The 25241-nt window shown below is 35.3% G+C and overlaps 1 protein-coding gene across 2 annotated transcripts in view; it reads right to left on the bottom strand.

Annotated features, from left to right (window-relative positions):
• LOC149537290 (uncharacterized) overlaps positions 1–25241 on the bottom strand; it is a 108367-nt gene that overhangs the window by 23183 nt on the left and 59943 nt on the right. The window contains exon 6 of one of the 2 annotated variants that reach the window (XM_089807659.1): positions 8521–9282. The exons of the other annotated variant lie outside the window; for it this stretch is intronic. Coding sequence (XP_089663785.1) covers positions 9137–9282 — 146 coding nt within the window. The 3' untranslated portion in view covers positions 8521–9136. Of the gene's footprint in view, positions 1–8520; positions 9283–25241 lie in introns of those variants that run through there. 2 annotated transcript variants of the gene reach the window in all.

Genomic DNA, 25241 nt, shown 5'->3' with positions numbered 1-25241 from the left:
AATCCGTTTGCCACATATGATATTAGAGCCTAGGGCACACTACCTTCTATGTAAACCTGAGAGTTCTAGAGTGACTATACAGGATGCAAGTACGTAAAACACCCCGCAAGAAGGCTCGACATCAAATTTTCCCTTATTTAATTAAAAACATGCCTAAATACGATTATACCTGCTGCTCCATGCCCCAAGACAACGAAACTCTAAACCAAGTACGTAAAACACCCCGCAAGAAGGCTCGACATCAAATTTTCCCTTATTTAATTAAAAACATGCCTAAATACGATTATACCTGCTGCTCCATGCCCCAAGACAACGAAACTCTAAACCAAGCATTACAATGGAGGAAGAAAGAAAGAGTCAAATGGACCCCTGCTAGTAAAGCAGCATATAGGAACAAGTTAATTCAAATCCGGAACACTCAATAGGGCAACTCTCTTTTGCAATTCCACAGATCCTGGATGGTGCGAGATATGTACCAATCTGAGCCAAAACTAAATGCTGAAGAGCAAGATTAAATATTTTGATGTAAACATCCTCAATAGAGGATTCTTTTGTAAATAAGGCTAAACTAAGTACAACAGCAAAGTATTAAATTAACTAAATAAATTTATCTCATGTTTCATGCATTCACAAGCTCTTTCTATTGTGGAAATACTTAAACATGTATGAATTCAATAAATTAACACAAATTCTGTAAAATTAACAAGTGAAACCAATAAAATTAACAGCAACGAGAACGTTGCAGATCAAGACATAGTCCGTGAAAACACTCAATCTTCTAATGACTTGTTACTTCAAATTTTGCAAGAAACGCAACTGAAGTTGGAAAACATGGAAAGAAGAATGAATGAGATGGCAGCCCAGATGGGGCATAATCACAAGGAAACACAATCATCACCTCCTCTTAGAACAAAGACAGAAGTCTCCGGATCTAACAAGAGAACCTCTTCATCCAAACAAATCGAAAAACAAAAGAAACAAGAAATAGTGGCTGATCTGTCAGTAGATATTAAGAAAATCAAACCACCCAAGTTTGTCGGTTCTGAGTCCGAGGAGGAAGCAGAAGCTTGGCAAACTGAAATGGAACAATATTTTGAAATTAGAAACTTTTCTGAAACCTCAAAAGCGGTTTGGGGAATATACCACTTTACTAGAGAAGCTACAACCTGGTGGGGAAACACCAAAATCGAGCAGAACATTAAAACCACCGCGATTACTTGGGAAAAGTTTGCAACCATTTTTAGGAACCGCTAGCTGCCCCAAACCTTTTATGACCAGAAACTTCTAGACTTCCAAAATTTGAAGCAGGGAGATATGACAGTACATAAGTACTCGGAGAAATTTACCTAACTGTTGAAGTATGTACCACCTTATCAACAAGATACAAATCTGAAGGTGAGGAAATTCATTATGGGTCTGAACAACAAAATAGGTGGGGCAGTTGATGTTCTCACTCCTTGAACCATGGAGGAAGCTCTAGAGAAGGTTATTTGGCAAGAACACAAAATCAAGAAAGAGGACTCCATCGGCGACAATAAAAGGAAAACAAATTGGAATTGAGAAGGTGCTGATTTTGGATCTTAGAAAAGACAGTTTAAGGATTTCAAGTACAGCAAGCCAGAGTTAAAGGGAAACGGAGTTAAGGATGTTAAAAAGAAATTTTAATACAAATAAGAGCAAGGGACCACTTTTAGGGTGCTTCACTTGTGGAGGAGATCATTTCGCTAATAGATGCCCCAACAAACCCAATACCAATCAGCCACAACGACCACCTCTTCCACAACAACAGCAAATTTATCAACAGAGGATCCATGCAGCCCTGGATAATAGACAAGTAGAACAACAAATAGGCCCAATTGAAACTCTGGGTAAGATCTATGGAAACCCTGTCTCCATTTTAATTGATACTAGAGCTTCTAAATGTTTTATATCACCTGGACTGTTAAGTAGATTTCCAAATAGATCTAGTTTTATGGCAAAACTATGGATAGTCGAATATGCAAACCAGTCAAGGGCTAAGGTAGAGCAGTATTTGTTTATGCTCAAGTTGACATTCCAAATTTTTCAACGAAATTTAATTTATATGTAGCACCTCTTGGGTCTTACAACATTATCATAAGCATCAATTGGCTCAGTGAGCATATGGCCAAGGTAGAGTGTCTTGCCAAAACTGTAAATTGATTGGATAATCGAGGTAGGCCGACTAGCATTACAGGGATTAAACATGAAATTAAATCAAAATAGATATCTACCATGCAACTTAAGAAATATGGAAGCAAAGGTTGTAAGATCTTTGCAGTTAGGGTTGAGGACATGAGAGAACCTAAAAACACCATGTATGGAGATGACTACATTTATAAAGATGGGGAAATCAGAGAAAAGTTAAAGGAATCTTTCAAAGAAAAAAATCACTATCTAAAGAATTATCAAGATGTGTTTCCCAAAGAACTCTCTGGTCTACCCCCTTCCTGAGTCTTTGATTTCAGCATAGATTTGATACCAAGAGCTGAACCCATTTCTCAGGCACCATATAGAACGACTACCACGGAATTAATGGAGTTGCAAATACAACTATAGGACATGTTAGACGAGAAACTAATCTGGCTCAGCATTTCACCATGGGGAGCCCCAGTGTTGTTTGTTAGAAAGAAGGACGGAACCATGAAATTATGCATAGATTACAGACTGCTCAATAAAGTTACCATCAAGAACCAATATCCACTTCCTAGAATAGATGATCTTTTTTGTCAAATGAAGGGTGCGACAGTGTTTTCAAAAATTGATTTGAGGTTAGGTTAGCACCATCTTCGTATTAAGGATAAAGATATACACAAAACCGCATTCAAAACTAGGTACGGACATTACGAATTTACAGTATTGCCATTCGGATTAACCAATGCCCCAACAACTTTTATGAACCTAATGAATAGCATATTTCAAGACTGCCTAGATAAGGCTGTGTTGGTCTTCATAGATCATATTTTAATCTATTCTAAGAACGAGAAAGAACATCAAAAGCATTTGGAAACAGTTTTGCAAAGATTAAGAGAACATAAATTGTATGGAAAATTGTCTAAATGCACTTTTTATCAAAAGGAAAAAATTCAGTGTTTAGGGCAAATTATATCAGCTCAGAGCATAGCCATAGATCTGTCAAAAATTGAAGCAATTAGGGAATGGCCTATACCTAAAAATGTGTCAGAAGTTAGAAGTTTTATGGGATTAGCAGGATTTTATAGAAAATTTGTCAAGAACTTCTCAAGGATAGCTTATCCGGTCACACTACTTTAGAGAACAGGAAAGAAATTCATCTGGACAGAAAAATGTCAATCGGCCTTTGAGTATTTGAAAGAAAAACTAACTACAGCACCCATATTAAAGGTACCTGATCCACGAAAGCAATTTGTAGTTATAACAGATGCATTAGGAGAAGGTTTAGGAGGTGTGTTAATGTAGGATGAACAGGTAATTGCATATGAATCTAGGAATTTAAAGAATTGTGAACAAAATTGAGCACCTCACGATCTGGAATTAGCAATTGTTGTACATGCTCTACAAACATTACTTAATTGGAAAACCTTTTGAACTTTGATCCAATCATTACGGTCTGAAATATATTTTCACACAACCAAATCTAAATGCTAGACAAAGAAGATGGCTGAAATTTTTAGCAGACTACGAATTTGACATAAGTTATATTAAAGGCAAGGAAAACAAAGTGGCCGATGCCCTAAGTAGGAGAAGACACATTTCTACAATGACTACTATAAACTTCAAATTAAAAGACCAGATTCTACAATATCTAGAACATGATAAATTTTATGCAGAAATCAACTTAGCTCTTATCAGGGACCCACAAGATTCTAAGTTTTCGGAATTTAGTTTAGAAGAGGATAGATTACTAAGATAACATAGTAGGATTTATGTACCCAACAACCCTGAACTCCGAAGACTGATCCTGGAAAAATCCCATTCAACTCCATATTCAGAACACCCAGGGGTAACTAAAACGCTATTTGATATAAAACCCCTATATTTTTGGAAAGGAATGAAAAGGGACATAACAGAATTTGTCGCAAGTTGTTTGGAATGCCAGAGAGTAAAAGCGGAACATCGATACCAATAGGTCTTTTGCACCTTAATGAGGTACCCGAGTGGAAATGGCAAATAATTTCCATGGACTTTGTACAAGGATTACCTATGACACAAAATCAACACAATACCATTCTGGTAGTGATTGATAGATTGACAAAGGTTGCTCATTTTATACCAGGGAATCTAACTGATGGAGCACCAAAAATTGCTCATAAATTTATAAAAGAAATTTTCAGATTGCATGGAATTCCAAAGAAAATTATTTCAGATAGGGATGCTAGGATAACTTCTAGATTCTAGCAATTATTTTCAGCATTGGGTACTAAACTAAACATCAGTTCAGCTTATCATCCTGAGATAGATGGTCAAACAGAAGGAGTAAATCAGGTATTAGAAGATCTTCTGAGAGTATATTGTATGGACCGACAATACCAGTGGAAAACATACTTACCCTTGGTGGAATTTGCATATAACAATTCTTATTAGTCCACCATTAGAATGGCTACCTTTGAGGCCTTGTATGGCCGTAAATGTAGAACTCCTGTGAGTTGGAATCATTTGGAAACCAGAATCATTGTTGGACCCAAAATGCTTAAGGAAATGGAAGAACACATAATCCAGATTTGTCAATGATTGAAGGAAGTTAATGACAGATAGGAAAGCTATGCAGTTGCAAAAGAACGCCTAGAGAATTCTCAGTAAGAGAAAAGGTACTATTAAGGGTAAAACCTCAAAAGAGTACTATCAAGTTTGGTAAGAATGCAAAGTTAGCTTGGAAGTATGTGGGGCCCTTTGAAATACAAGAAGTTGTGAACCCAGTAGCTTACAGAATTGCTTTACCACCAACCCTTGCTAGGATGCATGATGTCTTCCATGTGTCGTATATTAAGAAATACATTACCCATCATGAGCATATAATTGATTGGAAACTATTACGAGTGCAAGAACCAAGGGTGATGGAGGTAGGACCACTCAGAATACTCGAGGTGCGTAAGCTACGCTACAAAATCAGGAGGTGACACAATGCAAGGTCCAATAGGATCAATATGCGGAGGATAATGCCACTTGGGAGGACTATCATGAAAATTTTCCAAAAATACCCTCATCTTTTCTCTAGGATTTGAAACTGAACATTTCTTTTCTTTCTTGAATAAAACTAATTAAGTATTGTTTAAAATTTTGTTGTGATATTCATTGGCGAGGCTGAAAAATCTAAGGGGGAGGGTATGTTACATCCCAAATTTTTGACCTAATTTCAAATTTGTTCATAACCGTTGGATTTAACAAATTATTCTTTCATGATCATGTGAAATAGTTAGTTATTTATATACGTTGTATTAACTGTTAATGAAGATGGTCATTAACCAATAACTGTTATTAGGTGATTAACAGTTAGTTGATTTAAAACAACAATAAATATGTTTTTATGAATTATTATGAAATTATTATTATGGCGAAAGTGTTTTCATGGGTGATTGCAGGAGAAGATGAAGAGGGGGGAAGCATTGCTAAATGGGATCATCGCAATGGGATGTTCACTTAGTTCAGTCACCAGGATCGGTAGGTATGACCTTAAACTTCCTTGGAAAGGATGTGATGACTTGATCACAGGATACATTTGTGGGACCTGAATGAGCCATTAAGAAAATAATCAAGGAAAAGCATATAATAATCTAACCTAAAATATAATACATACCTTAAGAGATTTTTAAATAATCTTTATCATATTACTATAATAAAAACTTACACACGCACATATAAATATACAAATGAAATAGCACCAATAAATTATAATAACATAATTTAATGATGTCATCCCATTTATATACTTAAATAAACATATATAAGTACATGTTCTATTATAATAACAATGAAATTATAACCTTTCAACTCCCCTTTCCGACTTTTTATCTTCTTTCTTTTTTCTTTCCCTCTCTTTTCATAATTGAATTTAATACTTGGAACTTTGAATTGGCTATTATATTTTGTAATTGATGCAAGCCAAGGAGCCGTAAATGTCTCCATTTATAAAAACCGTGAGGGAGAGACGAGAGCACCATTTTCACTGGGTGCACTAGGAAGAAATGGTGCTTGATGAACTCCAAGATCTCCTCTTTTCCTTTTAGTCTGAGGAGAACAGCAAGGATATCCACCATCTCTCTTTTCAAATTTGTGCTCAACAGGGTCTTCGGCATTTTGCTCTTCTTTAAGCAAGCAGTCTGGAACCATGTCCTCTACATGTCTTCCCATTTGAAGGTCTTCTCATTGACCATAGACACGGAAGAGCCAAAATCAATATCACAATACTGCTCCTTCACGAGAATGTCGAATGCGAACTGCATCAATGCCTTGTTGATCAAAATGAGGATAGATTGGTCAGGAAACAAAATTTTCTTTGTTTCCAGGTCATATCTCTCGATACATACCCTCACAAGCTCAAGTCTACTGCCATTGGAAAACCAGCTACCTCAACCAATCCACTCTCTTTAAGCTTTTGAGTGATTGGGTGAATGGGTTGAGAATTGAGTCTTCTATGAAGATCACCCAACTCATAGAATTTGAAAGATGTCTCTATATTAATTTACTCTCCAAGCCTATTAATTTATCATAACTAGAAGCTCTGATTGCCATTCGCCTTGATCGCACAGGATACAGTTCTCGATAAATAGTCGTTTTAATACACTTGAAGAAATCAATTACAAGCAATTCCAATGAAATAGGTATAGGAATTATAACATTGGCGCCACATGAACGAAATTAAGTTCGGTTAATGATTATAATGGCAGGATTTGCATTTAATTCCATGATCAACGGCTATTTGAACTTTCCGTTCTCTTGCACATAAAGACTTAAATTCGTGAAAGCTCTTTTGCTTTACTTCGAGCAAAGTCATATTATCAAAAATCATTTAACAAAACGAGACTTTTTTTTGCAGGGGAAAAAGAGAAACTTAGCTTTTCCGCAAACAAACTTTCTTTCTATTCGGAATCGCAACAGCGGAAGTAATCCTTTGTTAGCTTGTGCACTTCATTCTTTCACTTTCCACCTTAAGCATTTGACACTGCATTTCCTTTGTATTGGGGTCGCATTCTCACTACTAACTTTTTCAGAAGTATCTTTCAAGCATATCCGAAGAATATTCGTACTTTAAAATCGCTTGTGTTTCTACTCCCAAAGCCTTCAAATAAGTAACCTTTTTCATTACCTTGGGACGAAAAACCCCTTTCTCAGCAACATTTACCTGACTGAAGTATAGCTAACAGCACTTTACCCTTAACCTCAATCTGATGGCCTCAAAGCTAGATCTTGAGCATGCCTCACTGATGAAGAGCTTGCAACAGTTCTTTCAACATCGTGCCTTTACTGCTTGTATGTAAAGCCTTCGATATCTCACAAATAATTGTGGCCTCGAAAGCAGAACAAACACCTCCGCTTCCATTAGTGCGCAGCGGAAAACTCATAGATCCACTCTTTTCCTTCTGAAGGCAGAATCTACTTCTGCAGCATGAATGAGCTTCTTCCTAGCATTGGTTCGCAGCCTCATGGGTCTTTCCATCATGACATATCCGTATACACAGCTTAATCACTATCATGGCTTCATTCTTCGGATTCGCACTTGATTTTGTTCATTGAAGGGAAGACTAGCTTGATTGCTTGGAATCTGTAAGAAAAAGAATGATGGAGCAAGATAGCAAATGGTAGAACACAAATAACTTACTTCTCATCGAGAGGATGCCAGAATACATCCCAATCATACCTAGATCATCTAGACCCAGCGCGCATCAGAAGAACAAGAAACCTGCATAGAATGATTAGGTAAAGGTAATGCACAAGGAACCTAGAAAACAAAGAAAGTAAAGCACTCCAGAAAGATGAGAAGCAAGTAAACATAAAGGAAGCTTGATCATCACACTTGGACATAGAGTCACTTTCATACCAATGACTTTAAGTTTTACAAGGGTAAAACTAAAACTTGGCAACATTAATATAAATAACTTTGCCAAAACACTATAAAGGAAAGCAATTCTTAAATCCATTTGCTCAAAATCTAAATTATAAGTCGCAGCAATAGAAAGCAAAATTCTAATGATTGTCATTTTTTGTGAAAGGAGAAGATATCTCCACAATTAACACTCACAACCTAAGAGTAGCCTTTCACAATCAACCTCACTTTATACTTCTCAATACCTTCATCAGAACAAATCTTTTTCTTTAACACACATTTCTTGCCAACAAGTTTTCACCTATAAATCGATGGAACAAGATCACATACATCATTACTTTTTAAAGCTGTCATTACTTCATCCATAACAATTTTCCAAGATTCTACATCATTCAAAGTATACAAAATATCTACAGAACTGTTAGAAATGGAAAAAGAAATATGTAAATAAGTAATACCAGGAAAGAATCTAAGAGAGTTAATGCATGAGAAAATATTACCATAAGATAGGAGAGAGAAAGCTTCAAGATCCAACACCATGAGACAAGATATTTGGAAAGGGGAAAGCAAAGAAAACCCCTTGTGACATTATGAATGAGGCATGAAAAGCCTAAGAAGGAAGAGAGAAAGAGAGAGAGAGCAAGAGAGCAATTGCTCATACAATAATTGAGAAGAGGAAGAAACCTCGTTAGAAATGAGAGAGGAGGGTCATCTCTTAAATAGAGATGAGAGAGAGGAGTTAGAATGTAACTCCCATGTCTATGAATGCCACCATTCATAAGTGTGTGAGGCCAAGTGTGAGATTCCTCTTAAGGAGGAATAATTTAAATTACAAATTACAATATATATTTGTCCTCACATATTCCACTAGAGGACAAAATAAGATGTAGTGGAAAAAAAGGACAAAAAAGAAATATATTAGAATACGTTGGCTTATATCCTAATATATTATAACAATAAAGAAAGGAGATTTAACCTTGGTTTATAAACACACCAAGGAAAGATTACAACTTCTAACACCCCCCTTTAATCTTTACTTGGGGTAATTATATCAAGGGGTATTAAACCCATAATTTACAAAAATCTGGAACTTAATCTTCAATATGAAGTAATTTGATTGTCTTCAAGCCATATGGTACATTTGTAGATCCAAGAGAAGTACATGAGTCCTTTGAATGTGATCAAGTGGAAGCCTAGACACATATTCATATGTGAAAAATCGAGAAGGTTCCTTGATGGATCACCTGGAAAAAAAGTAGAGAACAAAAAACAAGAGAATTATCCACAAGTAGAATTACATTGAATGGAGAAGTTAGTTAAAAAAATGAAGTTATAAAAATTTAATCAATGAGGATAAATGAATGTGTTCACCAACATGCAATGGAGTTAACATGATATCTAAAATAAGTCATAAGCTCAAAATGATCATAATAGATGCAATAAATCTCTCATGAAAGGAACATACTAATGCACAAATGACCACAGACAAGGCCAACTAATGAAACCTGCATCAATATTGTGTCAATCACATGGATATAGACAGTCCACTAATGAGTCATCCCACTACAAGTGAATGGGTTGCGACTCCATCACCTACATGACCCACGATCTAGGCAATAAAGTATGCAGAACATTATCACATTGTATATTTATCAAAGAAATATAAGAGAGACAATAATAAATAAGTAGAACATGTGCCTCAAGCACCAAATAATTCAAGTCACAATTTTTCAAGAATTATAGCTGAAGTGGACCAAAGGAAGGGTTTATGAGGAGTAACAACATATTGCCTTCAAATAAGAAATCCATCATGGACAAGCAACATCATTGCCATGAGGAAAAAGATCAACATGGGTCAAAACAACTTTCTCAAATAAAGTCTCCAATATAGGAGTGCTCCAAGATATGGTAGCCTCGTCAACTATACACTCAAAAATGAGCAAAGTGTAGGAAGACATACCATGACTAAATCAAAACTAGGAGCATACACCAAGGAGATAAAGAGATTGAAATGGGAAATCCCCATAAAATATCATCCTCGCATTGAGGAATAAAGTGGAACAAATGGACGGAAACTCCATTGAAGTAAGTGCACACCAATTATAGGTTGGAGGGATACTCCATGGGCCAGATAAGGCAACTACGAGTCAGTTTAAAACTGTCGGGTCCACCATAGTTAACCTTGATAAATTGGCTCCCGATGCAACTTACAAAAAAATAAAAGAATGGTATTAAACCATGAAATGCTACTATGAGCATAAAGAGATGCTATAAAAGCATAAAACCGCAACGATGTGCAGATAGATCAATAGAACATAGTAAAATCAAATCATTAAACAATGAAGGCAATAGTGTAAGATTACTCATAAACCTGAATAAATTGAAATAAAAAAGAAGTATAATAAGTATAAATTATTAGACATCAGTTAAAATCTCCATGCAAGGTGAACATAAGTGTGGATACAGAAAGGATGGCCCCACCAAGGAAAATATACGAAAGAACAAAAAAACAAGTATCCAAAAAAGAAATTAAAAAAATACACTTGTACATTTATAAGACAAAGCTATGATCTAGCTATATTGAACTTAAACCAAGGAGTCACCTAAACTTTCATAATACTCATAAAGACAATTTTGTTTGAACAATTATAATTTAGTAAAAACAATGACTTTTACTTCTTTTGATCAATCATTAACAACAACAAAAAAAAAAGTACTCCCTTTGTTTAAAAGAATTATCAAAAAATAATTTTTTGTAAAAAACACCCTTCTAATTTTAAAAAAAATACTATTAATTTTCTAAATTAAAGATAATTACAAATAGTTAAAAGTAATAAAAAACTAAAGGCCTTTCCATTAAACTATTCAAGATATAAATTTGAAATTCAAAAAATTTATTGAAAACTTAATGATAATTAAAGGTTTTCAAAATAAGGATAGAAATTTTATAATAATAATATATTTATATTTATATTTTTTATAAATTTATTAAAAAATAAATTAAAATACTTAAGAATTAAAATTTCAAACTAAATTAAATAAAATTAAATAAAATTTAAAAACGTGAATTATTTTTATTTGATTTAAGAAAACTTAACTATAAAACTAAGAATAACTATTAAAGTTTTAAGCTTTAAACTAAAGTTAAAAACTAAATAAAAACGAAGACTAAAAACTTACAAAAGGTAGAGATTATGAAATTTTTAATAAACGGTCAAACATGAGTATGAGCTCGAAATGTTACAGAGAATGTTTGGAACAGACAAAGACGACTAAAATTAAAGCAGCTGTGGAGAAATCTCTGGAAGGGGATGCAGAAACCTACCAAATAACGTTAGCTAGAGACTCAAGCTGGCTCGCTGCGGAAATAAGGCTTCAACCCAGGCAGGTGGCGGTTGGCTTTGTAACCCCCACTATGGTCAGAGGTGGTTGAAAATAGGGTGAAACTGCTCCCAACCATGTGGAGACACATCACAGACCAGCAAACACTTTTTAAGATCTACAGAACATAAAATAGGTTCTTAGATAAGGATGAAAGGCGTTATTCTCTCCTCTGCAGGCGCGAAGGCGTGTTCAAGGATGCGGAGCCACGTTTAGCAAGTGGCTAAATTTGGAAGCGTCGCAGAAGCCGACTAAATTTGGAGATTATGCTTTATCTCCTTGTTCCTCGTCTGTGTGGACACAGCAAATGTCTGTGAACAGAATGGGTGCGGCCATTTTTGCTGCAAAACGCGATTCTCATTCAGTCCGAGCCAAATCTTATAATGGAGATTTGGAGAGAGCTATAATTATTAGTTTTGATCAAAGCGGTGCCATCAGGCCCGAGTTGAAAGCTTAGGCTACGGCCTATTACGAACAACTAAAACAAGAGCCTTTAATCTCAAAGGTCTGCCTAGAAAGATTTGGTGCCAGCAGTTATGCGGAGGTGCAATTCTGGTGCTTGCAAACCTTGGAAGAAATTGTGAAGGTCCGGTATGCATCCCTTGATTTGCACGAGCAAATGTATATAAGAAATTCTGTTATGTCGCCAAATTGCAGATAATCATAGCATGTGCAAACAACAAAGAGAAAATTACCCCTCCTCCGAGAACAACATATGTTACCCAAGCAGAAGGAACCCCCAGGAAAATAATCGCATTTACTGAAACCACGACGAGCAGGAGAGAAATAACTATGCACCCAAGAATAGTAACACAGTTCCACAGATATGTTAAAACAAGGTGTTTCCAGATTTTCCTTAGCATGGTAAGAAATTTTTCTACTAAAAGCTTTTTGCTTGCATAGGTTAAAGCTACAGAATAAACCACTATAGCCTTGTTCATCTGGTGCAGAGTTAAGTGAGACAGCTAGGGGAAGAATGTGCACAGAATCAGCAACGGCTGCAGCAGCCAACGTATGCTGGACCTTAGAGAACAAGATGCAACGAGCAATGGACAAAATGCCAATGCCCTTGCACTTGCCAGCAAATCCCATTGTTTTCATTCCCGAAAACTCCCCTATACTCCGCCTTTCATTCCAGAATTTCTAAGCAAATTCTCTGCAAATGCTGTGAGGATAAACCACATCATCCATTAACGTACGACAACTGAAGACTAGGGGCAAGCAAATATCTCCCGGTGTGCCGTGTAAATTAAATTCATTTTAACTTAGCTTTTTATGTTAAAAAAAAATAATAAAACTTTGATTAGTTTTAATTATTATTTTTTTACTAAGACAGATATCAAAAGAGCACAAACTGGCTTATAAGGAAAATCGTTTGACGGCAAGCCTTCCAAAGGGGGTTAGATGAAAACTAATAGAAAATAAGAAGTAACCTGCACAAATTAGAGCAAACAGAAGTTAATCAGGTTTGACGGTAAACCAGCCAAACTCAAAAAAAAATTTAATTTCTTCCATCTTAAGAAGATTAAAGAAGAAATTAGTGAAATCTCTCTCAAGAGTCTCCTTCGAATCGTACCTTCATGCAAACAATCGAAACAAAGATTAAACTGCTCTGATACCATGTTAGAAATGGAAAAAGAAATATGTAAATAAGCAATACCAGGAAAGAATCTAAGAGAGTTAATGCATGAGAAAATATTACCATAAGATAGGAGAGAGAAAGCTTCAAGATCCAACACCATGAGACAAGATATTTGGAAAGGGGAAAGCAAAGAAAACCCCTTGTGACATCATGAATGAGGCATGAAAAGCCTAAGAAGGAAGAGAGAAAGAGAGAGAGAGAGCAAGAGAGCAATTGCTCATACAATAATTGGGAAGAGGAAGAAACCTCGTTAGAAATGAGAGAGGAGGGTCATCTCTTAAATAGAGATGAGAGAGAGGAGTTAAAATGTAACTCCCATGTCTATGAATGCCAACATTCATAAGTGTGTGAGGCCAAGTGTGAGATTCCTCTTAAGGAGGAATAATCTAAATTACAAATTACAATATATATTTGTCCTCACATATTCCACTAGAGGACAAAATAAGATGTAGTGGAAAAAAAGGACAAAAAGGAAATATATTAGGATACCTTGGCTTATATCCTAATATATTATAACAATAAAGAAAGGAGATCTAACCTTGGTTTATAAACACACCAAGGAAAGATTACAACTTCTAACAAGAACTAAGTTCATCCACTCTAATATTCAAACCCCAAAAATAGTTCTCTAATCATCAAGTGAATACCTTTCATTTTATGCCTTGTAGGCCTTTGAACAAGCTAAGTCGGAGGTTCTTCCTTCTCTTCTATAGATTCAAATTTAGATGATCTCTCCTCAACTTCTTGCCTATATAAGGACCTCGATTCAACTTTCATGGGTGTAGAAGGAAGGTGAATCACAATGTCGCATCTTCCTTTTCTAGTTTTTCCTAGTTAGAATGTAACAAGAGGATTAGTTTCTTTAAACTATGTATCACCTTTTGGCCAACACAATCCCAAAGCTTGTGTCCTTTCATACCATAGTCGTATCCAATGAAGATACATTTCACAATCCGATTCCCCAAATTTTTTTTGCTTCTCCTTTGGGATGTGTATATCTCTTGCAACCAAGAAGAGTTGATGTTTTATCATACCTCCATAGATGTTTTATCAGCAAGAGCTGATGTAGGAAACTTACTAATTAGGGGGCAAGCAATGGCAACAACTATAGCCTTAAACTTTTGTTTTAGACCAGCACCACTCAACCTACTCCTAACCTTCTCCATCAGTGTCCTATTCATCCTTCCAGCAACATCATTTTATTGTGAAGAATACAGAGTTGCCTTATATCCATGAATCCCACAATTTAAGAAAACTCCATCAAAATCATTAGAGCAAAATTCATCATCATCATCAGTGCTCAAACATTTTATTTGCTTTCCAGTGTACAATTCAATCATTGCATTAAATGATTTAAATTGACTAAAAACATTAGTTACTCTATAAAATATGTGTCCTACTATAGTCATCAATAAATGAAACATAATATGTGGATTTGGAACATCTATAGAACCAAACACCTCAAAACAAATAGAATCCAAGGCCATGCAAGTTTCATAAGAACTCAAATAAAATTGAACACAATTTTGTTTTCCATAAATGCAATGCTCGCAAAATCAAAATCATGATTACAATCATTCAAACCTTCAACAATGCTTTTTATTTTTCAAGTTCCTTAGATCCTTTTCTCCAATGTGGTCAAGTCTCTAGCGCCAAAACAATCTTATTTCGATTCAAAAGAAAAAGCTCCCTTACTCAAAATCCATGACCATTCGCCAAAGGTGAAACCCTCGCCTTTTCCAACAAAGTACCCACAGATTTGGTCTTCACAAAAGTACTATTACACTTAGTAGTGTATGCATCCAACTTATACAATTAATCAATTCTGAATGTTGAAGTTTGTAGCTGCAATACAGATCTTATCCCTACCTTTTTGAAATAGAAATATGTTTGTTATGACCATCATGGTCATCTTCAGCTGAAAGAGACATTTGTGATAATATTCGAGTAATATCATATAAAAAGACGTGTCATAAGTTATCAAAGAGGCATGCATATGGAAATATGAAATGATGTATTTTTGGAAATATGAAGGGTCTTGTCTTAGAAATTTGAAAGACCTTCATGTGTAATCCGAAGAGTCTCATTTCAATCTATTTATGTGATTGCTCAGTTTATCGTAAACAATCTAGTGGAAAGTCTTGTACTCAAACTTTTTATATCAATAAAAGACATTTTGCTAGTGTAGCTGAGTTTTTCCCTTCAAGTGGAAGGCTTTTCCGAGGATAACTTCTTGTGTCCTTTTGCATACGTTTTGTTCTTACTTATTCTTGTTTATCCTAATTTATGGGCAAACTTAACATAGTATCAGAGCCAGGTTACAGCAATAAAGGAGAATGTTTTGGTTGTTGTATCCTTGCTTGGAAATGCCCAAGGTTGAAAAGAAAAATATGCTCAATCTAGTTGCTACAGTCAACTCTAGTTTGTGAATTTATGGTTGGGGCGTGTTACATCCCAATTTTTTGACCTAACTTGAAATATAGTCGTTGAGGTTCGTATGAAGTCAGTTGACAGTTTAATTTGATATAATCTAGCAAAATGGTAAGGTAGTTAGTTGTTGAGATTTCAAGTGAAGATGACATGTTAGTTAATCGTTAATCGTGAATTCAATGAATTAAGATGAAAGGTTAACTGTTATGATTATTTATGATTATATAATTTATAATTTAATTACAGAGAAAATTCTTGCAAGGAGCATGCCGAAAGGGGTGGAAGCATTGTTAGAAAAGAATTAGGCAGGGCGTCACCATCACTAGGCAAACAGATAGAGGACCTAGCAACTTGGAACAGAATACATCTGTGGAATCGCATGAGTTATTTTAATAAATAGTTTAATTATAATAATTGAGTTGTTTAATAAATATTTTAATTAAAATAATTAAATTATTTTTAAAACGTCTCTTAAAGATTTTAATTGTAAATATTTAAATTTGTGCTTTTAAATATTAAAATGAATTAGCATACTAAAATAATTTATTAGAATGATTTTTAGTTGTACATTAATGGTAATGTTTGAATTATAATGATTGAATAATTATGATCTTTCTTTCCAACTTGTTAATTGCTTATTCTTTTCGAATGGTTTTACATTTTTTATGGAAGTCATGGGTAGTTCCTTCTTTTGGAAGCCGTAGGGTCAAACTTTGGCTTATTTCTAGACTTCCATAATCGTTCCAGACATTCACACATTTCCTTTTTATTCCCTTCTCTTTTCTTAGTCGATTTAATAACTTTGGTTATCTTGGATTCGAATAGTTTGTAAATCTTTTGGTAACCGGCAAAAACAAAAGAAACACGGATCTTTCTTGTAACGGCAAGGAAGCCGTAAGGTCGGCTTGAAATATATTAATGGGAGCCTTGTCATGTTCGGAGGTACCAACCCTGCAATCCGACTCCCTATTTCCATACAACTTCTTCTATGCAATGCCCTTTCCTGCTGCGTTGCCACCAGCACCTAAATTTTATCATTTTCTTTTGCAATCTATAATTTCTTGTTGCCGTGGAAGTCTGAGAAGGAAGTAATGAGTCTAGGAAGAGCATTTTCGACTATAGAACCCTGAGCCAATAAGCATCAGAGTTTTTACGTCTTGCTTTCAGAGTTTAAACGTTTTGCATTCAGAGTGTATAAGACTTGCATCCAGAATAATTACTTCCTTGCATCCTTAGACGATTGCTTTCTGTGGAATCTAAAGGAGGCATTGAGTCCAGTAAAAGTAATTTATCTGCAGGGCAGTGAACCACGTAAGGAGATGTTTTGTCTTTTCTACCTTATTTCTTTGCATAAACTTGCTTAGGCTAAGACGGTTTTTAAGTCTTTTTCCATGCTTCTGGTCAATATTAAAACAAGATGTCTTCCATATGTTTTAGAACATAAGTAAGTCATCATAAGTCAGTATTTATGTCCACATAATTCTGCTAAGCTTAAACTTAGTTGGATATTTATGATTGTCCAAGAAATACTCTCAGTTTAGTCAAATGTCTGGAAGGATGGAATAATTCCAAGATTTTCAATCCTTGAATAAACCTCTGAAGTTTTTCATTTATAACTTTACTTTTATATTTTAGAAAATATGTCATAATATCTGATAAACAGTATTGAGAATACCAAGGATGTCGCCCGGCTAATGCCTGGATGAGATGATGAAGGTGTAAGCTATACCAATAAAGATAAATGTTCAGGCACCAAAGAGTCACCGGCCTGATGGCCTGTTATGGTGAGGAGGTGTAGATGAACTTGTTTAAAAAAAAATATACAGGAATGTTGACATTTTGAGATCTCTTAAGAACATAATCTTAGAATACGAAGTAATAGTTGTATGTAATCTTTTGAATATATGGAACTATCTGCTCTAAGAATTCCGAATACCTGGGACTCACCTCGCTGTGAAGCCAAGAAGATGGGTGATGTGGTAAGAAAGGAATCCTCAATAGTATGAATCAATATCAGTTATGACATTCAAAATTTTAAACAAATTAATAACTCGTGCATATTCCTGTTATGGTGATCTTTTGTTGCCAAGTTGTATGGCGTGTTATATATCATGATGCCCAGTGGAAGGAATGATGTTTTCTGTCAATTCCAGGTAGGGAGGGCCTTTCTCATTGAAGATCGTGTGGGGATATATTGTGGTCCGAGGTTGGGAGGTAAAGCCCCTGACAATGTTTCACCTCTCTCAGGATGTCGATTATGCATCAGACAGAATTAAGCCATGCAATCAATTGTTTATTGGAAACAGGTATTATCATTTTTATTTATGAGGTAAGATTAAATTGAAGTATATCATTGTTATCATTATTTTACTTTCATATATATGAATATTGAATATAATTATTTATCTAATCTTGAGAATCTGTAACAGATAAGAAATCGAAGGAAAATAAATTTGATGCCCTAATTGATTGTGTGACAGCTGGAACCTTAATTGATATAGTGGTATTGGAAGCCCTAACTGAATCCATGGTATCGAAAGCCCTAAATTGAATCCGTCGTCGCGGAAACCCTAGATAGAATTCGTCGTCGCGGATGCCCTAATTGAATTTTGTGGTCGTGGAAGCCCTAAGTGGTAAAGCGGTATTAGAAGCCCTAAATAAACCAATGGTAATTGATGCCCTAATTGGTAAGATGATATGTGACGCCCTAATTTAAATTATAATTGTAATCATCAAATGAATTTTGAGATAGTAGTCAATTTGAGAAAATTGTTATAGTGTATTTGTGGACTAACCCGAATGGTTGCAGAACCATACTTAGATGATTTTCAGTCTCAGTTTTCCGAGGTATGTGATTTCAATTTCTGAAGTAATTTCATTAAAAGGTTTTTCAAGTATTTAGTTAAGAATTTTTGTTTAACTAACTTTAACGGTAATCTTCTTCACATGAACATGAATGATGTAATTGCCTTCTTATAAAATCGAAGTTATAACTGTATTCTATGCTTATGTTAGATATTAATTTAGACTCGAAAAATCCAAATGTTACATATGGTATCAAAGCGCTAGGTTTAACACTGAAACCTTGGGTCCAGCACTGTTTCTAGGAAACTGAAAACCTAAATGTTGAAAAAGATTTTTTTTAATTTTTTTTTGCATATCCGGATAATGCAATGGAAACTAGGAAAACACACTGGAAAATCATTCAGAATAGCCAGGAAGGCTGAAACGATATAAAGTGAACAAACATATAAACAATTAAAAAGATAAAAAGGATTGGCAAGCTGAGTGGTGATCGGGTTTGACGACCCAAACTTTGAAATCCTTGGCCAGGGTGGAATTAGGCAGATTTGCCAGAACAATTGATCTTGTTGATTGTCCTGATGCTTCAGTTATTTTTTCGAATAACTATTGGGACTTCAACCCACCTGAATACTCAGTGGCAGGACCATAATGTTACATATGTATTATCCCTGGTGGGAGGGCCATTCTTTGTCGAGAATGAGAAAATTAAAAAGGGTCCCGATGCCTAAACTTGCGCAATCCACAGTTTAAAATCTTGATAAAATGATATCTAAATCCATCAGGAGCGGGTTTGTCGACCCAAATTAATGAAAGAAATAAAATGTTACCAATTTGAACCTGAACTGAATGAAAACAAAACTGTGAACCATGATTTTCTCTGATGTTGGTTAAATGAAAAGATCATTGTGTGCTCCAGTAAGGAGTTGGAACTATCAATGTTTGTTTACAGATGTGAACTTTTGATGAAATGGGCATGGAAGCCTGAATCATAAAAATGGGAAAGATGAATTTCCAAGTATTTTATAAATGAATGATGAGAATCTTATGAATTGTTTCATATGCTTATGATCTTGATTAGATTTATGATGTTCATGCATAGTATATCATGTTTTTACCCTTTGACACATTGTTATACATGTATAAAGCACATGCGATGTTGACTTTACATATTGAGCTATCGTATATTGTTTTGGAGATATCCTATCATGAAATGATTATTCTAATGAAATATTGGGCTTGAAGGCCAAGGCCAAGGTTGCAATAGAAAAACATGGATTCACTAACCTATCACAAGTAATCTGTAAGTTTGCAAAGAAGATCTATCCATTAATGAGGGCTATATGCCAGATGGTACGTATGAGTGATTTAAATTGTGATCAAGTTATGATCTAGAACTTGTTGGTTGAAGAATTTCAATTTTTGTATACTTGTCTTAATTTCAATAATTGAACCTTGAAAATCCTTTTAAATGAACATATCAATATGGAATCGAAACTAATGATATGGTGAGTGTCTACATAAGTATGACAGGAACATGAAATAGAATCAACTCAAAAGATGCTAAGAAAATCACAAGGTAAAGGGAACTCAGGTGAGTATGTGATAAATTTTATATTACCATGCAAGTATCTTCTGGAAACTTTAAAGTAAAATGGATCTCGGGTTTCGATTATGATTTTCATTCTGACCCAATTGAGAAAAGTAATGATATCGCAATGTTATATATGCGGAATATTCTTTTAGTGTCTAAATTGCGGAGGTCTGCCTGGGTCCGAATTCAAGCCCGAGTCCACTTCGAGTCTAGGCAGGGTCTGTTTTGGGGACTGTGGGTCAAGTGCGGACACAAGCAGACTCTCAATCTCCACCATGGACCATGCTTGGACCCACTAGCCTCGGGCGAATCCGAGTGGACTCGTCAAATCCACGTGGCTCGTGGAGCCAAAAAAGTGACTTAAAAAACATAAAACAACCAATTTTATTTTATTTTTGTTTGTAACCCTAAAAGAACCCTAATAAGAAACATTTCATTCATTTGTTTTCTCATTTTTCTCTTTCATTTTGGTGTGGCCATTTTGCAAGTTTGAAGAGAAGGTTGTAGAGATTGTTTGTGGAGTCTCAAATCCTTCCAATAATTAGTGTTGAGTGTTCCAGGTATGCATTTGATCCTTCCCTTTGCTTCTTTGATTGTTTGTTTTTATTTTTTTTATTGTTCTAAAATTTTATCAAGTTCTTGTATAAATTTTGAATTTTATTTTTTTTAATAGATTGCAAGAATGAGTAGTCAGAATTTTGTGGGTAGGGAGGGATCCCAAATATTTAAAATTGATAAAAGTTCTCCTTTGTGGAAATATACAAGAAGAATTGAGCAATGTGTTAGAGGGGGAGGGTATATATGGAAATGCAATTTTAGCCAAACCCAATATAGAAGCTCATATTACTGAGTTAAACATCATTTCATTGGCCCTGCAAATCAAGGGATTGGCATGTGTGAGGGACCCCCAAGTGGAGATAGGAAGGGGTTGTCATCTTCTCAAATAGCAGGCATGTTGAAAGAAGAACAAGAGGCTGATAGGTTAGTGTCAAAGGGGAAAAATGATAGAACAAAGCAAAAACCACCAACACCACCCTCTCAATTAGCCACTAGGCAACATCACTTCCTACCTACCCCTTCTACGGATGAAGAAGAAATAGAAAAACCCCTATCCTGCAAGAGAGGCCCATTAGATAAGGTATTTCAAAATGAATTAGTTAAGGTATTTCAAAATGAATTTGTTGATGTGATCTTTTGTACCACTACATAACATATTAGTAATTGGATATCCGATACGGAGTATCAAACATACAATTTCTCTCTTGAAAAGTTATTGCTCAAGGGATATGAGAATAAATCCAATGTTCCTTACACTTGTGGATACTCGCTCAATTTTATCGATGTGATTTGTTGGTAATCACATAGGTGGCCTTACGCTATTCATTTGAGGATGACTTGGGTCTTTGGTGAGATGGTGATGCTTTTGTATGAGTGCCAGGTGATATTGATGGTGACGGTGATGGTGGAGGATGGTGAACGGTTCTTACAACTAGTGTTTTTCTAACTTTCTTCTCCTAAATTCTAAGCCTAATTACTTGCTACCCTAATCCTACTCCTATGGATGGAAGACTAGCAAATGGACTGGGATCAAACCTAATGAAAGTTAATCAGAGGCCTCACTTCCACAGGTGCAATGATTCAAAGGAAAAATAAACTAGTTTGCCACACAAGGCTTCCCAACAAGCCGCTAGGATGCTAGTGGTCTAGTATTGATCCCTATCAAACATCTACTATTGCTACCATACAACTATCCATCTTCTTTATTCTTACTTAGCATCTTGAAATGAAATTTGCTTCAACAACTTGAAATCTACTCTTAACTTTTTGGAAGTAGAAAACATGCAATAATACCAAAGGCCTTTAATCACCATGCAAGTCACAATAATGAGAAAGAAATAGCGAATTTTGGTATTATCTGATGCAACAATTTTCTCCGACCCTTACAAATGAGAGCAAATGGCCTTTTATAGATGCCAAAATTACAACCAACGGTAGAGATCAAAAGCAAAATTGACGATCTAGATTGAATCCTAGAAACCCTAATTAGGGTTGTCACCCAATCGGCCAATGAGAAGACGCCACCTCGTGAATGGACCAATGAAAAAAGTGTAAAAGTAGCAACCAATGAGAAGGCACCAAAATGGCGGCCAATCAGAAATAGACACTTCTCTTATTCTAGAAGAAAGAGAAATTGCCACTTGGGCTTACATTAAATGATCTTCTAACATAACTCTCCCCTTTTCTTTTGTTCTTTTAGCTAAGGCAATGAACCTAGCTAGCCTTTTGTTGATTTCCTCAATAGGAGGACAAGGTGTGTGCTTTATCTTGAGCTCCGCCGATTTCATCATGTTGTTTGTTGCTTGTAGTGTCTTCTCATGATCTTTCTCATATTTCTTTGCGAATCCAATGAAAGCATTTAGGGAGGAAAGGGTGTCCAAATGTCTCTTCTTGATAACAACCTTTCCTAGCTCATCCAATCTTGATCCAAGTCTTGTCTCATTGATATCCTCTTCTCTGATGTCTTCAAAATCAAGTGTCACCCCAACATCGCTCATTATTGTTGAAATGGAAGTGTTGACGCTTGGGCTATGATGTGCAACTACCTTCTGTATATCTTCTTTGCCCAAGAGGATTGTCCTTCCTTTAGTCTATCCTTTACCCATATCATGTCTACTGTACCGATATTGGTGTCGATTATTCGCTTCATTTTCAAGGTGTTTTAGGCATCATATCCTCTTTGTCTTTCTTAGTGTTAGTCCCCTTAAGATTCTTACTTGTACTAACATCCTCCATCTCGTCGCCCTATTACAGGATGGTAAAGTGGTGGACAATTAGACTAGCAAAACCAAGGGAGGGAATCCTTAGACTAGAACGAAAGAAGGAAATCAACTTAAAGAGCCCTTTCAACTCTAAATGATTTGAAATTACTTTTACCAATAGCTGGATCTTCTTTTTGGAATTTAGGATCAGACTTCGAGAATTTCAAACCCGTTGCAACTCTTGAGGCCCTAGGTCTAGGAGAAAATTGCAGCCCCCCTTGAAAATCAGAATTTTATCTTCCACAAATTTCAGCTCCCACAAAATTCGCCAAGCAAGAAGAGTGCAAATCTGCTCTTGCAAAAAAAATCATCCAAGGAAAATATCAATCTGCCCTTGCAAAAATTGTCCAAGGAGGAAGAAATCTGCTCTTGCAAAAAATCACCAACACCTTGAGGAGGAAGAGTAAGAAGTGAGGAAATGAGAGGAAAGAGTTTCCTCTTATACCCAATTTGTTCATCCTCCCTAGCTGGCCGACTGGGACCCTGGGAGCAAAAATAAATTAATTAGTGCACAAGATATGCCCCCCCAATTAAATGCTAAGCACGAAATTAACTTTGCCAAAATGAAAATTGCTTTTTTAAATTGCCAATTAGTTCCAAATTGCAAAAAGAAATCAAATAATGCCTTGATGGTGTTAAATTTTTCCATTTAATGACAATTTAGTAATTAATATGTCATTAAAATCAGATTTTGGCTAGCCAAAAGCCATTTTTCAATATTAAATTACCAATTTCATTAAAGACTTAAAAATTTTGAAGGCAATTTTAACCCATTAAAGCCAATTTTTGCAATTTATATCCAAATCGATTTTGCTATGCCATTTTAAAAAAATTTGACAAAAATAAAATCACTTCTAGAGCCTAAAATCGATTTTGTAATTTGGCTTCATCTCTACAAAATTAATTTTTTTCACCAAAGAAAAATTTAAGACTTTCCAAAACTCAAATCTAACAAAATTTCCCTTTTGAAAATTAATCAAATTTACACAATTATATCCAAATTTTCAAAAGAAATCGTTTAAGTACAAAATTTACAATTTTATCCTGCCAAGTGTTGCTCTTTAAAAATTTTGTCCGACCTAAGGATGAAATTGGTTGTTCTGGAAAATCAAGTTGGAACCGGATGAAAATAAGCTAAGCCTCTCCCAACTGGCCTGAAAGTTTCCATGGCTTAAAAAATCTCAAAAAATTGTTGGACAATCCAAAAATTTGCCAAGGCGATTAAAAAAAGGGGTTCCCCAAAGTTTTGGGGCGATGGTGTGAGAACCTCACAACAGAATTGAGAGAAATTACTGACATAAAGGTTGGGTGTTGCCTCTCTACGAATGGTGTTCAATTCAATCTAATGAAATCACCATATTGGAGAGAGATGGTGCAAGCAATAAATGAAGCACCTCGTGGTTACTGAGAACTTGGATATGAAAAGTTGAGAACCACCATATGGCATAGCGAGAGAAAGAATGTAGACACCCTCCTCAAACCATTAAGAGATTCTTGGATCTAAACGAGGTTGAGTATTGTCTCTAAAGGATGGAAAGATTGCAAAAATCGTCCATTAATAAATGTGATTGTTGTCTCCCCTAAAGGAGCAATGTTTTTTAGGGTGATTCATTGTGAAGGGCAAGTAATGGATGCAAATTTTATTGTTGAGCTTCTCATTGAATCCATAGAGTCCGTGGGAGTTGACAATGTTGTCCAAGTAATAACGGACAATGCTAAAGTTTGTAGGGTTGTAGGTGCTTTGGTAGAAGCACGAAATGATCACATCTTTTGGATACCATGCATCATCCACTCCTTGAACTTGGTAATGAAAGCAATTGGCACCCAAATTGGATGTGTGAAAAAGAATATGAGAGTGAGAAGATCCAAATGTTTGTGACAAACCACCATATGTCACAAGCAATTTTCAGAACTTTCTCCCGCTTGAAATTATTGAAAGTAAATTTTGAACTTTATTTAGTTTCATTTATCTTTGCATCATACTTTACATAATTGAATAAAATGTTTTTTGTGTTAATTACATATTTTAAAAATGTGTTATTAACTTACAATTTGAATTAATATGGTAATACAATGCTGAAACAAGATTTGCTTCACACACAATCATCCTTAGACGACTTGTGAGGGTGAAACAAGCATTGTCCCAAATGGTTACTAGCAACCAATGGGATGGATGGAGGCAAGCTGATACAGCAAGGGCTAAAATGTAAAGGATTTGACCTTGAGTGATGATTTTTTGAATAGGATGCAATATGTATTAGAATTCACCGAGCCCATCATGTCTATGCTTCGGGTTGCCGACAATGATGACCCTTATTTGAGGGACATATATGATGCCATGGACTCCATGCTAGAGAGAGTGAAAATGGCAAATTTAAATTTTATGCAATACTTTATCCTTGTTTATTGAGAGATTTTGATTTTTAATATTAATTAACACTACATCAAGATAACTTACATGAACATAATTTGACATCCCAGGTCATTCAGAGAAGAGATTACAATCCCAAGGAAACCTTTTACAAAAAGGTAAAG

This window comes from Cupressus sempervirens, chromosome 10 (assembly GCF_028749045.1).
Source record: "Cupressus sempervirens isolate cs-2001-9-10 chromosome 10, ASM2874904v1, whole genome shotgun sequence".
Taxonomy (NCBI): domain Eukaryota; kingdom Viridiplantae; phylum Streptophyta; class Pinopsida; order Cupressales; family Cupressaceae; genus Cupressus; species Cupressus sempervirens.
Note: the sequence above shows the minus strand (reverse complement) of the source record. Positions and strands in the feature narration are given on the sequence as shown.